General features: G+C 42.0%; 1 protein-coding gene across 3 annotated transcripts in view; it reads left to right on the top strand.

The window, feature by feature from the left end:
• The window catches only part of dpy19l3 (dpy-19 like C-mannosyltransferase 3), an 88312-nt gene that overhangs the window by 13144 nt on the left and 57517 nt on the right, over positions 1–17651 (top strand). The window contains exons 1-6 of one of the 3 annotated variants that reach the window (XM_084927243.1): positions 984–1919; positions 4378–4468; positions 11289–11410; positions 11973–12118; positions 16498–16621; positions 16798–16932. In XM_084927243.1, coding sequence (XP_084783369.1) covers positions 1623–1919; positions 4378–4468; positions 11289–11410; positions 11973–12118; positions 16498–16621; positions 16798–16932 — 915 coding nt within the window. In that variant the 5' untranslated portion in view covers positions 984–1622. Of the gene's footprint in view, positions 1–983; positions 1920–4377; positions 4469–11288; positions 11411–11972; positions 12119–16497; positions 16622–16797; positions 16933–17651 lie in introns of those variants that run through there. The other 2 variants (XM_084927239.1, XM_084927250.1) reach the window with 2 other exon arrangements.

Here is a 17651-nt window from a genome sequence, read left to right on the forward strand (position 1 = left end):
TCCATCAGCGGGCCAGCTGATGGATCTTTACTACTAGTTTTGTTGAACCCCGATTGTGGTTGTGAAATGAAAGAAAACCACAAAAACTACCAGCTCAGTTTGCGTGGAGACCCAAACAGAGGGAGTTGACTTTCAAATTCAAATTTTTAAATTTAGCTGTGCGGACAGAAGAACATGCTGAATTATCCAAAAGAAGTTTCCAAGGCACAGAAAATTGTGTTTTGTGCACCTGGTTTTACCCTGAACTGCTTCCTGTTGCTCTCTGGGCCGTCTGGATGGATATATTTAATTTCCTGCCTTCAGAGACCCCCCCCATCTCTCTCACTTTTATTCTCCCATTTACTGTTTCACGCACTCACACACACACGCACACACACGTTGTCTGAAGTGTCTTCAGGTCAAGTAGGCTGGAAAGAACTGTGAAACATGCTGGAAAGTAATTTGTGGATTTGGGAGTCCCGCCTGATCAGTGCTGCTGCCTGACCCGACCTGACCCTACGTGACTGATGGTATCGGAGCACGGCGGCCTGTGGAGAAGCTTCACAGAAAGGGGACTGCTTTTAATAATCTCATATGTGGTTTCCTCACCCAGCATGCTGTTGAGGTGAAAGGGTCTGGAGGATTTTTTTTCTCTCTCGTTCACGCTCATACCCTAACAGTGCTTATTATCTCTTGTCCTCTTATGTAGCGAGACAGCTGGCTTAATCTGGCCTCTTGAATTCATCAGGTGTGAGGTCACATCCGTGCCGGCCGCAGCGCCTCGGTTTATTTCAGACGCGCGCACAGATCCACAAACCTTCCGACAACTGTTCCCTGCATTTTCCGAATGTTCCCATGTTTCCCCACCCCCACTTATTCTTCTTATTCTTTTCCTGTAAGCACGTGTGCTTTTATAGACGAGGGGTCACCAGTAGTCAACTCGCTTCTCCCTCCCTCCCTCTGGCTGCTGCAGTTATCCACAGCCTGTCCTGTTGTTCGCAGGGTTTAGTCTTTCTGTTTGCTTTTTGTTCTGAAGTTGCCGGCTGCGTTCGATGGAGGCAGAGGCCACTTCGTATGTAGGCTTTGGCAGACATAGAGCAGAGGAAATGCTGGATGGACCCTGGCTTGGATTTTTCGTGCATCACATAACAGAGATGGGAGTTATTCAAAGACCCATAAGGAGGAAATGGTAACACAGACACACAGAGAGAAGAGGATCGGTGCCTTCTGAGAAGTGTACTGGCTTCCAGCGTAATGAGCAATGTGTGAACTTGTTAACTAGGCCTATTCTCTTTGACCTTAATTTAAATTGAGGATTAGCCATCTCATCAGAGTTCTTGGTGGAAAGCCAAGGCTTGTTTTGCCTTGGGCAAAACTCAAAAGGAGGATTGGGAAGGAAAGTAGCTGCTCATCCCTCAGAGGAAGCTTTTGCATATTTCCTTTGGCAGGGAACTTGAAGCGATTAAAAAGCAAATTTATTTGGATTGACTTCAAGAAGAGAAAAACGCACCACATTTACATTTTTTTCCGTAATGGATTTGGATCAGTTCTGTACCTTAACCCGGGAGCGTCCTGTTTATCTACCTGGATTCAGCTCATCAAAGGATCCAAGAATTTATTGATAATCTCTGCGTTCCCAGGCAATGGAGCTCCGTAAGAGGGTGAAGCCAAAACATGGCCTTTCACAAGATGCGCCGTCTGAAGGCAGATGTAACCATAACGCTCTGTCGGGAACGCAGGAGGGGGTTAAAGGAGGGGTTTCTCTGCTTGGGCGATCCGGTTCACGTTCCCATTCCGGTTCAGGCGTTTTACCCCAGCGGCCTTGGCAACAGTGCGTTTTCATGGCAGCAGGGCTGTTAGCGGCTGTGCTGCTGGCACTGACTCAGGCCTGGTGTGTGAACGGCTTACATGAGAATCTGCTGTGGTTCTCGCAGCTCACGGTAGGAGTTATTACGTGTTTATAGAAAGTGTTTCAATTTGAGCGATTGATAAACCAAACACATTACAAACGAGCTCTGCTTCGACCGCCTCGGGGGGCGGGTTCAGTCTGCTTCCTGGGTTCAGTCTGCAGCACGGTGCTAATGAAAACCATCACAGCACACCGTAGTCCAATCTGCAACCACAGTCAGGGCTCCCGCCCCTTCTGTGGTGTTAGGTCGTTACAGAGTGGCCCCAATAACAGTGAGATCACGGTACAAAGATCCAGCAAGCAACAGGCATCTGATGCTGTTATTATCTACAAAATGAACAAACTCCTTTATAGTTGAAGTGGCATAGATTTATTTTTTTCTGTCTGTTTTTTTTTTTCTTTTCTGAAGTTAGAGATAAAGTTTCGCCTGCTCAGTTGGAAAAGTGCTGCATAATTCAGAAATGTTAGAAATGATCTTAAGTACCAAGAAATATCTCTTCAACCAAGATGCAACTCTGCCAAATCAGTGCAGTTCCCGGAATGGCCACTAGAGGCCGTCTCCAAACGCGAGTCAGCCTCTGTAGACGCCAATGTTAAAACGTCTGACTTCACAGAAGGTCACATTCAGACCCTGGTACGAAAATGTTGGATCTCTATAGCTAATTTTTCTCTTCATGTGTAGGAAGTTTTTATGAAGGTGTCTATTTGTCAACTTTTAACATTATGTTTGTGTTGTTGCCACTGGAGGCAACAACACAGTTTCTATATATATGTCTATTAATCCACATGTATTTGTGGAAATGCTGTGCATCCATTCAGTGTATGGATGAGTCCTGGGAGGCTCGCACTCTCGTCTGGCTGCCACTCCATCAACTTCTCAGACAGTCTGTTAGCTTTCATTTAAACACAGGATGTAGATGCCATCCATCTTCCTGCAAAAGGTCAAATCTGTGACTCCAAGTGCTTCCTGGATGTTCCCATTTCTTGAGCTGTGAACTCATTCTTTCAATTTTGGGGTGTTTATTTGCTTCTAAATCATACAAAGATGATGTGGTGAACTCATTTGCAGATAGTGTTGAAACAGCTTCTTCATAGATGGTGCCAGTAATATACTTGACCTCCTTTTGAGGCTCGTAGCTGATACGTCTGTGATTATCGGGATCAGTTCACACGTGGAGCAGCTAACGTGGTTTCCCGTTGTTAATCAAAATGCTCTTACCATGATCAAAATATTTATTTTAATCTGCCATGTTTTTGTATGATGTCAGTAACTTTGATAGTTTTTCCAGATGTAGTCTTGTTTTTCTGACGGAGCAACAAGAACACAATAACCGAGCGCCTGCGGCTGCAGAGAGTCCCGAGGTTAAAAACGCTCACTGCCCTCCTCATCGTTCTTGCGCTCCGAGCCGTCCCTGTGCTCGTAGAATCAGTCTCGTCTTTTCTTCCAGAGGCTCGTCCAAATGCGTATTTAATTTTTTGCAGCTGATCATATCTGCGTTATGAACCAGTGGTTTTCTGCTGTTCTCCTCAGGAGGCAGACCCATGCCGATTTACACTCTGTTAATCAGCTAATGGTTTCAACCAAGTAAATGACGTTAATTAACTGGTGGGAACACCTGCCTCGGTGGGCGATCTGATTGGGATCCCCTGTCCTGTTGCTCCCTGATGGCTACAGAACAAATAACTGCTCTCAGGTTTCCACAGACTGGTTATGATGATTTGTCAGATATAAGAACTGCAGAATGAGCCGGGCTATTTAAATTAGGATCTTTCTCCTCTGAAATGCGTGAAATATGTTCAGAATACAGAACATTTTATGTACAAGTTTATATGAATGTTAGAAATTGAACGTTGTTATTGGAAAATCCTTTCTATTGATCAATTGGTTTTAATGGACAGATGTTATATGCATTTCTAATTTTATAGTCCTTTTGTGAGGTTTTAGTTATTACTGGAAGTTGTTACTGGAAAAATATCAGATAAAATGCAGTAATACTCGGAAACATGCTTTGGTTTTTAACAAGCGGAGGATTTGGAGATTGCTTGGACCGGATTTGGCTGCAGTAAATCTGGAGAAACAATTTGACAGACTTTCAGTGAGTTTTAGAAGAAATGAGTAGCTAAAATCAAAGCGTTTCTTTTTGTCAAGCACAGTTGCAAAAACAATTTGCAGACTAAATATGATAGATTAATGATTGGCTTAATATTCCACAGCTGGTTGTTCGCTGTTTGCTCTCTCCTCTTACCCCCCTGAGGAGCAGTAATCACGCATGACGAGCAGGAAGTCTCTTGGGAAGACATCCTCCAAGCACGCACTCACACACTGTGTTACCTGTCTGATTATTACTGGAGAGGATTATGAGTGTATTAGCTGCTTTGCCTTTATCCTCCATGTTTCTGTCATGTCTTGCCAGGATATCTGTTTTCCGTATTACAGAGAACAGAAGTGTTTGCTTTCATGAAACTAAAATCCTCCTTTTTATTTTCAGGAAGTGGAGAGGGAGATCTCCTTTCGGACAGAGTGTGGACTATACTACTCCTACTATAAACAAATGCTGCACGCCCCATCAATACAAGAAGGTATGCCCTGTGATCGCAGGTTTGTATTCATGACAGTTGTCATTTCTTCACAAACACTACTTTGAGGGTCAAAATGATCCAAGATCTTTCCACTCCAACAAAATAGTGTGTGGAAAGAAAAGCTGAAGTGGATGTTACAAGAAGCTGTAGTGTCCAGGTGTTAATCGAAAAGTGGGTTGAGTGAGGGGGGGGGAGATACCATTGGTTCATCTACAAAAAAATCACAGTCAGGTTTGAATCCCGGTGACCTTGACCTCGAGGTCAGAGGTCATGTTTTCTGAATCTTGTGATTGCAGTAACTTGAGTACAAGCTGACGTGGAATTTTTAAATGGATACCATACGTGTATCTACTTGGAGGCGGAGGGGCAGCACTGGTGGCCGCCAGTATTTTTTTAATCTATTTAGCCATTTACCAATTACCTGAGAATCATTCAAGCATAAAAACGTCAGCGAACTCGGGGGATGAACCCGTAGTGTGTTTGTGCATTAACTGCAGATTGCTGCCTCGGCTGCACATCCATGATGCAAAGGGATGCTCCTGATAATGATGATAATAAATAGACAGCGTGGAGCAGGTAGCATAAGACAACTTTAAAATCTCTAAAATCATTATAAATTGATATCTGAAGTAGTGTTTTTTTTAACTACTACTCTCACACATAAGACCTGCAAAGTATCTCCTCTTGTTCCATATTTTGTTCCCTGACTCCCTCCCTGAAGTAATTCCCTTTCTTCTTGTCTTCTATTACTCCCTCCACCAATTCTCATCTACCTCACTCCCTCCATCGCTCTGTCTTCCTCCCTTCACTTTTCCCTCATTATCACACCCCGTTCCGTCCCATCTCCTCACTTATTAATATCTCCTTCTCTTATTCCCCTCCCTCTTCCTCACTCCATTTTACTGACTCCCTTCCTCATCTTCTTCACTCCGTCACCACCTACAGGACCTCCTCTAAATCTTCATCTCTCTCCTTCCCTCAATATCTTCCTCTGTTCTCTATTTAGCTCCCTCCCGCCCTCCTTCCTTCTCACTCCCTCCCTAAAGTTTCTTGCTTCCTCACGTTCTTCCCTTCTTTCGTTCCATTATTCCCTCCCTTCTCCTCAGTCCCGCTCTCCTCCTCAGTCCCTCCCTCACTATTCCTCAATCAATCCCTGCTGTAACCCACAAAGTTTACATGTGTGTTTATGGGCATTTTTAACTACTGTTTTGAGGTAAGACACTGAGGTTGCACGAGAAGGCCTCGCTTGCAGTCGTAACTGGGATTCGTCACTCCAGAGAACACGTCTTTCCTGCACTAGAGTCCAGTGGTGGCGTGCTTTACATGCAGCCGATGCTTTGCATTGTGACGTAAGGCTTGGATGCAGCTGCTCGGCCATGGAAACTCATTTCATGACTATGTAGAAATGCCTAGGAGAGAAAAAAGAAGTTTAGAAAAGGTGTTAGTACAGATACAGATCACCTGCTGGTAGATCAGTACAGCCAGGGAGTGGTGTTCGCTGTCCGCTGACCTACAGCTTATTTACAACACCTGGAGCTGATCAGTGTCTTTAAATGAAGCTGCAGAAAGAGAAGAAAGAGCGTTTCATACTAAAGGCATGTGTACAGGCAACATGACAACATAATGTTTTGATCAAAAGTACATAGATTTCATGAAACCCACTGATCCTTCTAGTACTGGTGTCCCTCAGTAAAATAGTTCTGCCACCTACCTGCCCGAATAACTGGACCTCAGAAAAACACCCATATCAGCTGCTGATGGTCTGAGACGGTCAATGATTATTGTTAAAAACAAATCATTATCTTAAATAATCATTTCTGGGTGTTATTCAATTCAATTTTATTTATATAGCGCCAAATCACAACAACAGTCGCCTCAAGCTGCTTTATGTTGTAAGGTAGACTCTGCAATAACACATACAGAGAAATGAGGAATATACAAGTGTTTCCATTGCTATGTAAGTTTATTTTGAATAAAAAGAAAAAAAGTTTATTCAATAAATGAATTCAGGCCATTGACAGTTTCATTCAGAGAGAGTTATTTTAGCAATTTTGAAATAAATTTCATACTGAAATAAACAGCACTTACTTATCCAGCCTGCTGGAAACAAATTATTCCAATTTGGTTCCTTAATAAACTTTTGGCCTGTTTCCATTATGCCTGATCTGCTGCTCGGTGTCCTTCGCTCCTTCCTCTTAAATCCCGTCTATTCATTTTAAATAGTTGAAGTCACTCTGAAGGGAAACGCAAGCTCCCAGCAGCCCAGCTCTCTGAGCTGATGAACGATGAGGCACACTTGCCTTTTTTGTACAAAACTGTGACTATCACCAGTCAGTGTGTCCAAACCAGCAGCAGGTGGTCAACAGGTGACACAGTGAGAACGATGTATGCAGGTAAACTCAAGCCTCCACCGAGCTCCTCGGTCATAATAATAATGATACAATTTATTTATAGGCGCCTTTAAGACCCTCAAGGTCACCTTACAATAACACAAGGTGGAACAGACAGAAGGGAAGCTGAAGAAGAGCGGAGTGTACGGTGGGGTGAGTATGTGTGGAGAAGATCGGATAGATATGGAGGAGCGAGGTTATGAAGCGCTTTGAAAGTGAGAAGCAGGATCTCGAAATTGACACGGAGGTGAACTGGGAGCCAATGGAGCTGTTTAAGAACAGGTGTTATATGTTCAGTGGATCTAGTTCTGGAAATAATACGAGCAGCTGTGTTTTGAACTAACTGCAATTTATGGAGGGATTTATGAGGTAGACCATAGAGAGGAGAATTACAGTAATCTAAACGAGATGTGACAAGAGCATTGACAAGTATGGAGGTACTGTTTGGAGTGAGTGAGGGACGAAGGCGGTTAATATTACGGAGATGAAAGTAGGAAGACCGAGTGATATTATTTATATGTGCTGTGAAGGACAGAGTGCTATCGAGGGTGACACCAAGACTCTTAACCTGAGGGGAGGGTGTGACAACAGAGTTATCAATGGATAATGAAAGACTTCTGGTTGGATCTGGTGCCTATTAAAATGAATTCTGTTTTATTGCCATTAAGTTTAAGAAGGTTGTGAGCAAACCAGACCTTGATTTCACTTAAACAGTCAGAAGTGGATGTGGGTGGGAGAGTATATATATCACAGAAACACACACAGGTTAGAGTCCAGCCAAATGTGTAGAGGTCTCTTCAGGGGAGTCCTCAGGCTCCTCTCGCTGCTGGTTCGGCTTCCACATAACAACTCGCTCCAAACACTCTTCAGTATAAATTTGCAAAGTCTCCAGATCTTCGTCACTGTCCTCCAGAGAGCTGAACTTTGTGGAAATAAAGCCAAAATGTATTTTTATTATCTTTGAAGCTGTCTAGAAATAAACTGTCTGAAATGCCGGTAACCAGTGCCGTGCTGCCGTGGTCGATACCACCGAGTCTTGTGTCACTACAGCATAGCATCACCCGGGACCTACAGTTTTTCTGTAACTTCTTGTTTTAGGAAGCTAGCTTGTGTTAGCACCTTCCTTTGTACATGGTTGCCAACACCAGGTGGCTCTCTCTATCCATACTTGTAAGGAAAAACTGTTTTTCACTCCATTATTTCCACCCGACCAAACAAATCACTGCACTTTTCTCATGATGCACAGTCTGGTCTGAGGGAAATTAGCCTAATTATTTTGTTCCCATTACCATGTAAAATTCCTTGTTGGAACTGTGCCTAATTTTCCACTAAGGCAAATAATTGAGCTGTAGTCTAATCAGTTGAGGAACTGGCTGACCTCCCTTCCCGTCCCTTTCTATGTTCCCTTGTTTTTCTGTCACAGCACAGCAGCTCGTTATGCACAAACTACAGTAGGTTTTTGGTGTTAGGGATGAAGCGCTGAACTGACGGCAGGTAATGGAAGAAGTGGGAAATGGGCATAGGGAGAAAGTGAGAAAGGAAGCAATAATTGAAAAGGCAAGAAATGAAAGAAAAGGAGGGATATGTGAAGGAAAGATGTAATGAAAATAAATGAGCTAAAATAGGAGAAAGAATCCAGATGAGCGAGCAAGGCAGGACACAGAGTCAGGTGGAAAAAGAAAGGCATGACAGCAAATGCCGTAAATGAATGAACAAAGTCGAGTGGGTCATGCGTGTGGGTGGTAATGTGCACTTTGTTTATGCAAAACCGTGCTGGTTTTTATGGTTTTCCATGGATCAAGAACACAGCGGAAATCAGGCTGACACATCCCAGCCTGCAGCAGAAAGTCAGCCCTCGCTCCTCGCTCCATGTCACACTTTGTTTCAGTCAAACCCAGTACATGGTGATGATACTGCATGGAGTAACCAATATGGATTAATGCTATCAGTGCGGGCATCAGCTCATATAACACCAGCAGCAGAGTTTTCTGTGACAGAATAATGTTAAAATGTCATTCTTTTTTATATGTTAGTGTTATTTTGGTAATTCTTGCCATCATTCCCTTCTGTAATAATGCCATTGGACCAAAGCAATTTAGAACATGTAGCAGCATAGCTTTAACAGTCAGACGAGGCAAGAGACAAAACACCACTTCATCAATCTCATTTGGAAGAGGAAAAAAGAACAAGACATAGCCTAACATAATCACCAACACTTTGTGCTTTCATTCTGACCTCCTGTGGTGGTATTAGTGATCCAGGTTTGTAATGAAAGATCATTCCAGGTGTATTCCCTTTGAGTTTTTCATGTTAAAGTGCAGCTTTTACTTTCACTAGAGTATAAATTATTATTAATTATGTTGTACTTTTTTTTTCTGTCTGAAAGAAGCCAGATTAGTTCCCTTCCTGTTCAACCAGCTTTCTTCTGATTGGCTGCCCCTCATAAATAGGTCTATGTTTCTTCTCTTGAATATGTATGATGTGATGTCATGGAGCGGGGATATACCTAATACGGTCGTCTTGCGTTGCCTGTCGCAGGAAGCCCCACCCACCCATTTGCCTTCTATAATTTTTTATGTGAGGCAGCCAATCAGTAGAAAGAGAAAGTTGGTTTAATGGGGGAGGAGCAAAAACAGCTCATTCCAGTCAGTGGATGAACCGAGGAGCTTCGCCAATCCCAGCATAGTCTAAAGATGAATTTAAAATGTGCAGAGGTAATGTAGTACAGTAGCTTTAAATTGTGTGGCGAGTCCACAATAATAAAACCAAAAAACAAATATTAGGGAGATGCGTCTGACCAGCTAAAGCATGAAAAAAGAAAAGATTTGGTTAAAAATGAGCAAGAAGACCTAAACTTTAAATCTTTTTGAAGGATGTGAGAGCGGGACATAAAGTGAGGGGAGACGAGGGCCCCTTGCCTCTCCACTTTTGATGCCCTTGGCAGCTAAGTAGTAATAAACCTAAATTATAGTTTAAACCTCAATTACTGGAAAACAGAGGCTTTTTTCCCATTTAATGGAGAAGAAACCAGCTGTGTGCAAAACAATGATGTAATATGTCCTTTTAAATATTTCCCCATTGACACATCCAGCATCCCACATTAGCATTCATTTGGAGTAATGTTTTTGGCAGCTTAGCAAATCTAAGTCCAATATTTACCTTCTTTTCCTCTTTGATGTGTTCCCACCAGCATCACAGCAAAATATCCGGCTGTAAAAAGCTGCTAAGAGCTCCTCTATGTTCCACAGCTAGTCATTAACTTTGCCTGTCTTTGTCTGCTGAAAACCGCGCTGACGGGAGGTGAGAGTGGACTGAAACAGTAAAGTTGCAGACCATCAAGCCCAAAAAGCAAGAGCACTTGAAATGCACTAAAGCAGAGGTGATGGTAATGCTCTGTGGGTTTGTATTTATGAGCCACATCAGCCACACACTCAGAGTCAGAGGAAATCGATCGGTTACATACAGTGAAAATCCAGCAGTCCAAGGTGCAGTTTGTAAAACCGGGTCAGTTTGTCATGATGTGCTTTGTAAAGATGCACATGTGCTTTTGTGTTTTTATTACTGAGTTAGTGGAAACTCGAGTCCTAGTTTGTAACAATTTATAAGCAGAATAATGAATAGTTCTGTCAAAAATGACGCATTTTTCATCTTCATGCATAGACGAGGTGCGTGGTCTTGGCCATTAAGTCTCAATTTAAGGTCCAAAGAGATGTCGATGCAAATGAAGAAGGTTGAGAAACCTAAATCAACGTATCCGAGAAATAACAAAAACTTTAAGAGTTGCCAAATCAACTCGCTTAAAAAGAAGATTTATATTTTTGGCTTTTTGTCGTTTTTTTTGGTGGTGAGATGAGGGCTGACTAGGATCCAGGCCTCTGCGGTGAGGACACACCCGTCTGTACACGGGGCGCATTTGTTACATTTTTAATGTTTTAAACCAAAAATCTTTTTTTTTTCCTCAAAGGTTGTTTTTATTATTTCATGGGGGATGAAGTTGCCCCACAACCCATCTCCAATAAAGCACTGCAGGAAATTTTCACATGCTTTATTTATTAGATTGATGTTTGGGTCATTTAGGGGATTTTTTTTGGGAGAAAAACAGAACAAACTACATTTAGTTTGCTAAAATTCAGGAAATGAAGTGAAGTTTGAAGCGTTCCGAGTGTGCTTTGAGCAATGCAGGAATTTAACTTCAAACAGAACACGCTGTGTTTTTAGTGGTCGATGCAAATTTCCGACCCTGTTGTTTTTCTCTAATGGCACGAGTCTGAGCTAAATAAATGAGCCAGGTGAGCTTTGAGAAACATTAACACCCCTTCCTCCCTGGATGTCATAAAGCCAATAATAATTATCAGTTTGCAAAAAAATATTAAAGAACTGGTGGCATTTTTCAAATGGTGTGTTTGTGTGTGTGAATTTTGTGTTTGCAGGGCTCAAAGAAATGATCCATGACAACTTGACAGAATCCAAGAGGACCATTAACCTCTTGCAGCGAATGAATATCTACCAAGAGGTCTTCCTCAGTATTCTCTACAGATTGTTGCCCATACAGGTAATACAACACTCACCTGTCATCTCGGCTGGTAACACACAAAAGATTAAAGACCTCAGCTACACCAGCTAGATTGTCTGGGACTTTTGTCATTTGTTCTGTTAATTAACACATCCTTTTTATGTGTAGGGGTGGGGGGAGAAAGTAAAGTCACTCTCCAGTGTTTTGAAAAATATATTATATTTTGGCATTATTACTGTAATGATCGTAGTCAAATGAGGAGAAGGTGTTTGAGGCGCAGTGGCGTTCCTTTGTTTTTCTGTCTTTTTAGCTGACATGACTCGGAGCCCTTACACTTGTCACACTGGAGGAAAAGGTTTCTGTATTGGCATAACAATTAACCAAGACACCGCGACTAAGCTTCATCAGCTGTCTCACCGAGAGACAAGAATGTCAGGGAGTGAAATATCAGACACAACTTTGAAAATGCCACAGTGTTCTCGAGTGCCCGAGTCAGTCGCTGTCACTGTTGTCAACTCTGTGCATTCAATCGCGCTGCCTAATGAACTAATGGCTTCCCTTTGTGTATGTGTGTGTCTGTGTTTTTGTGTGTGTGGCCCAGTCATATTTGGAGCCCGTGTACTTTTATATTTACACAGTGTTCTCGCTCCAAGCTGTGTATGTGATCGCTTTGTACCTCACAGCGTGGCTTCTGTCTGGCTCCTGGCTTGCTGGTGTGCTCACCGGGGTCTGGTACATCCTTAACAGGTGAGTAATAACTATCTGTGTGCGTGACACAGTGAAGGAGGAGAGTTAGTTCCTTTCTTCTCGCACTTGACTCTGTCATGGCAGTTTTTCCTCTCAATATAACAAAGAGTCCTTTTTAATTTATTTTATGGATCAACTCTTAAAGGTGCAGTTGGTAATTTTTTTTTAGGTAACACAAAGAAAAGATATTGTACTGATAAATATAAATAGATTAGTGTGTATTTATATCTTCCAACAAATTGATTTTTTTCATAAACGAACCACCCAAACAACAAAAAGCAGCAGCTGTTTATAAGCTAACATCATCCTAGCTAACGTTAGGCTTGAAAGTCCTAAAAATCACACTTTCTCTAATAACAGTTTGATTACATTCTGACATCATCTGAGAGTTTATTCACCAAGAGTCCAACTATATTATATCTACTTAAAAGACATCAAACAGTAGCTAACAGCAGCTAACAGCAGCTAACAGCAGTAGCTAACAGCGGCTAATAATAGCTAACAGCAGCTAATAACAGCTAACCGCAGCTAACAACAGCTAGTAACGGTGGCAAAAACAGAAGCCTTACTGACAGGTATGCTATTCTCAGAAACACACCTCAATATCAGTGTCATTGGTAAGAAGGGATGTTATTGACTCATTGACACCTAGCATCACTCTTAGGTGACCACAACATGTTTGTCCTACAGCGACCACCATAGCTAGGATTATGCTCTTGAATTAAGAGGGTTAAAAAAGTCAGTACTATGTAACTTTTAGCTTCACATGACTAAGTGTGACTGAGGCTTTAGCCACCTGGTGATGGTTAGTCGGTTAAGTTGACAAAGTAGGTTAGCTCCCCTCCTTGAGTTTGGATGAAGCTCTCTGTGAGTCCAATTCCCTGCTGATGTTGATCCTTCATTAGATGGGTTTCTTCTAGCTAATCTTAGCTGATCTTGGCTTACCCGCCTACTTAATCGTGACACATTGTTGAATGCTGAAAGCAGTAGCTCATTTGTTTCTTCACATATGCTGTCAGTAGTGAAATGCCATCTAAAGCCCCAAAAGTTTTTTCTTTTCTTTCCTTATGTGAAGTTAAAATCAATTTCTTTGGTCTGAACCAGTAGTTTGTTGACACTGAAGTAAACTTAAGCGATTGCTTTGTGTTGCTCACTGTTGATGCTGGGACGCTGGACCGCCACTTGGGAGTGAGCATAAATGTCACATTATTTGTATTTTTGTGGAATGTTTATCCCAAGTGTCTCACATACTGTGCAAATCAATCCACAGGCTGTGAAAGGCAACCGAGAGAGATGGGAAGGTCTCATTGTTTATGTTATATAACAAACCTTGTGTAGCAAACCTTTTTGTCAAACCCAGAGTACATTCTACTAAGTTTCAGTTAAAAATCTCCCACAGATGGAAGAGAAGACTTAAGTGCGTATTTTGCATTCACTTCAGACCAATCGTCTGGATTTAGAAGTGATGGGCTGTAAATCTCAAACCGTGGGCGTTTGTTAGCTTGAAGCATCTATCGTCTTCATTTCTTAGATCAGTGACTTCAACATCTGAGCATATACATTATGCAAGTGATCAGTGGGGGTCATACTACACAGATGTTTGCAGGGAACATCAATAATCTCGTTACTCACACATGATTTTTAGCAGCGGTGTGAGCACGAAGGGTCAGAAAAGCTTAAGAAATTTCAGGTTATGTGAGAGTCGTGTCTCCTCTAAACTTCTGCTCTTTACTGTAGTGTTATGGGCTCAAAATGTGGTCATAAATATTTTGTATGTGTAAAAAAGATTTGTGTGTGCGTAAAAAAGATTTGTATGTGTAAAAAAGATTTGTGTGTGCGTAAAAAAGATTTGTGTGTGGACTTGGCCCAAAAAAACCCCCTGCAAGTTACAAGTACGAATTTTGACCCTATTTTTCTTCCTTTCATCTGATTGGTCAATGTCATGTCAATCACAAATGTAACAATCCAATCAGAGAACAGATGGGTTTGGCTGTCGGAGGGGCGCTTTTTTTGAACTGCAGGTCTTTGAAGGGAATAAATGCCCTTTTACATGCCAACCCAGCGTTTTCCTTCATCACCACGAAGGAAAACAGTCTGTGGTCGTCTGAGTTTGGTGATTTTTGTGTCACAGGTCTACGTGTTTAATATAGGGACTTCCACAGCCTTTTCAACAGCGCTGCGGACCGCGGGGTGGGGGCGGGCAGTGTTTTGGAAATGACAGTCTTCATTACAAAGCTTTCTTCGTTATGAATTAGCATACATGTTTTTATTGAACATTTGAAGAACCAGCAAAAAAACCAGAAACTCTTGTAGAGGACATAAAGTCAGAGACAGAAAAGACAAGGAGCAGGTGCATCTAGTACAGGTAGAGCTGCTGCAAAAACCCACAGAGCCCAGCAGCCAGCAACAAATTCTGGATCCTTTGCTTTTAGTTAGCAGTTAGCATTAGCAGCACATCCTGCGTCCGATGTGAAAGGACTTTTATGCTGCGCACTGTGACTCACAGCAATGGTCCCGGGTCAGCCCTGACTTTGTGTTAAACTAATCCTAAAGTAATAATGGTATTTCTAACCACTGATATAGCACAACTTTATCCTTTCAACAGCTGCTGAAAGCTAGGGGACCTAACTGCTATCGGATATTTATATAGAGATCCTCCAGCTTCAAACTGTATTACCCTTCAAGGACCTGCAGTTCAAAAAAGCGCCCCTCCGACAGCCAAACCCATCTGTTCTCTGATTGGATTGTTACATTTGTGATTGACATGACATTGACCAATCAGATGAAAGGAAGAAAAATAGGGTCAAAATTCGTACTTGTAACTTGCAGGGGTTTTTTTTGGGCTAAGTCCACACACAAATCTTTTTTACGCACACACAAATCTTTTTTACACATACAAATCTTTTTTACACACACACAAATTCTTTTTACACATACAAATCTTTTTTACAAGTACAAAAAATTTATGACCACATTTTGAGCCGATATAGTGTGAGCAGAGTTTTAAACACTGTGTTAGATGCACTGCACATCAGCAGCGGACTTCTTAATAGATCTGGAATATTGACAAAATATTTCATCCTTGTTTTTAGCTTCCTACCAGCTGGTTGTGCCTAATAGACGGCCTTCAAGCTGGCCTACACCCAAAAACACCAGAGTGGTGGAAACCAACCAAAATTCTCAGCGGTGAGAGATTTCAAATTTGGGTCCAAACATTAAGTTATGTCAGTGACATCATGTGGCTTCTGACATATTTGGCGTTATTGGTCAAAGAAAAGTTTCCAGGAGAGTTTTTTATTTCCCTGAATGTTTTTAAGCATTTCAAGAACAAATTTTATTTTCCTAATTTCTTTAGTTAGTTGTTTAATTTGTTGATCGAGGGGGTGATTAGCTCAGTGCACACTCAGCAACTTCTCAGTCACCACGCAGCCAAGCTTTGAAGCACTCTGAACTCTACTTTGTGGTCTATTTCAGTCTAAATGAGAATTTAATGTCAAAATTAAAATCCCTGCTATATGAACAAAGACTTAAAAGTAGCAATTAACACTAAAATTAAGTGTAATAAAAATTAAGCTATCATTTGACAATGAATGCACTCATAGTCATCAGTATAATCAGACTTCTTTTTGAAACCCCTGGAATCTCCCCCTACTGGCCTTTTTTTTTAGACCTATGGGCTCTGTGCATCTTTTGTATACAGTCTATGTGTAGGCCAGAATTTGTCAGTCCATCCTGAATATTGATTCAGCAGTTGCTTTTTTTTTTTAATACGAATGTGTCAAATATATATAGATATTATTATTATTATTATTATTATTATTATAGGAAAATAAAGGCTTTAAATTCACACAAGGAGTTGACTTGATGTTGCACAGGTGCTCACTCATGTCTGCTTGGTGCGTATCATGAGAATGAGGGTAAAGTGAGTGGAAGACATGACTGGCTGTCCATAAATAAAGCACTTTTCTTCGTAGCTGAAAGTTGGTCGCTAGTGGACCTTCCAGGTTGTGTAGCTAATCCACTGACAAACCAAACAGACACAGTGCATGTACGGGACAAGCAGATCTAAATTCTTCTTTTGTTAGTTTGTGTTACTGGTGTGTGGGTTTTGCCTACTTTTCTGTACTGTTGGGAGTGCACTAAAGTTTAAACAGTCTCAAAAACCCTCCTGGCGTTTTCTCTGCTGTCCATTTGGAGCTGTAAACGCTGTACGACCTCAGAGCGCTTTGAAAACTGCCGCCATGATCTCAGGATTTAATTTTTTTTCTTTTTCTCAAGCCACCAGAAGTTCCAGACTTCTGTTAGGTTTCCTTCACGGTGTTTAGCTGAAACGGTTTAACACCATCTCTCCATCGCTTCATCAATCATTCTCCTTTCAGGGTAGATACTACTCGTGTAGAGTTCACCATCTCCCTCAGAGAGAACTGGTCTTTGCCCTTCTTGGCGCTGCAGGTCACCGCTATCACCTGTTACCTCAGACCCCAGCTCACCACATTACAGCAGGTAAGCGCGGAGCTATAGCCCAAGCTCGCCACATAGATCAGCCTGATGAGGCGAGCCACGCAATAATTTAGAAGTACAAGCAGCACAGAAGAAATGTGATCAGGCAGTGTGGCTGTAGTTATGCAGATTAATCGTCTAACCCTGTGTGCGCGCGTATGTTTGTGTTTCCTCCTCAGAAGGTGATGGTGTGGCTGATGTATGTGACGACGTTCTGTTTCTGTCTGACCTGGCAGTTCAACCAGTTCATTCTACTGGTTCAGGCTCTCGTCATTTACACCCTGGACTGCGGTGACTTCTTAACAACTACACAGGTAAGAAGGACCAGATATTCAATTCAATTCAATTCAATTTTATTTATATAGCGCCAAATCACAACAAAAGTCGCCTCAAGGCGCTTCATAGATGCAGAGAAAAACCCAACAATCATATGACCCCCTATGAGCAAGCACTTTGGCGACAGTGGGAAGGAAAAACTCCCTTTTAACAGGAAGAAACCTCCGGCAGAACCAGGCTCAGGGAGGGGCGGGGCCATCTGCTGCGACCGGTTGGGGTGAGAGAAGGAAGACAGGATAAAAGACATGCTGTGGAAGAGAGACAGAGGTTAATAACAGATATGATTCAATGCAGAGAGGTCTATTAATACATAGTGAGTGAGAAAGGTGACTGGAAAGGAAAAACTCAATGCATCATGGGAATCCCCCGGCAGCCTACGTCTATTGCAGCATAACTAAGGGAGGATTCAGGGTCACCTGGTCCAGCCCTAACTATATGCTTTAGCAAAAAGGAAAGTTTTAAGCCTAATCTTAAAAGTAGAGATAGTTTCTGTCTCCCGAATCCAAACTGGAAGCTGGTTCCACAGAAGAGGGGCCTGAAAACTGAAGGCTCTGCCTCCCATTCTACTTTTAAATACTCTAGGAACAACAAGTAGGCCTGCAGAGCGAGAGCGAAGTGCTCTAATAGGGTGATATGGTACTACAAGGTCATTAAGATAAGATGGGGCCTGATTATTTAAGACCTTGTATGTGAGGAG

The sequence above is a fragment of the Perissodus microlepis genome, chromosome 1, assembly GCF_051167445.1.
Source record: "Perissodus microlepis isolate ML-2025 ecotype Zambia chromosome 1, ASM5116744v1, whole genome shotgun sequence".
Classification (NCBI taxonomy): domain Eukaryota; kingdom Metazoa; phylum Chordata; class Actinopteri; order Cichliformes; family Cichlidae; genus Perissodus; species Perissodus microlepis.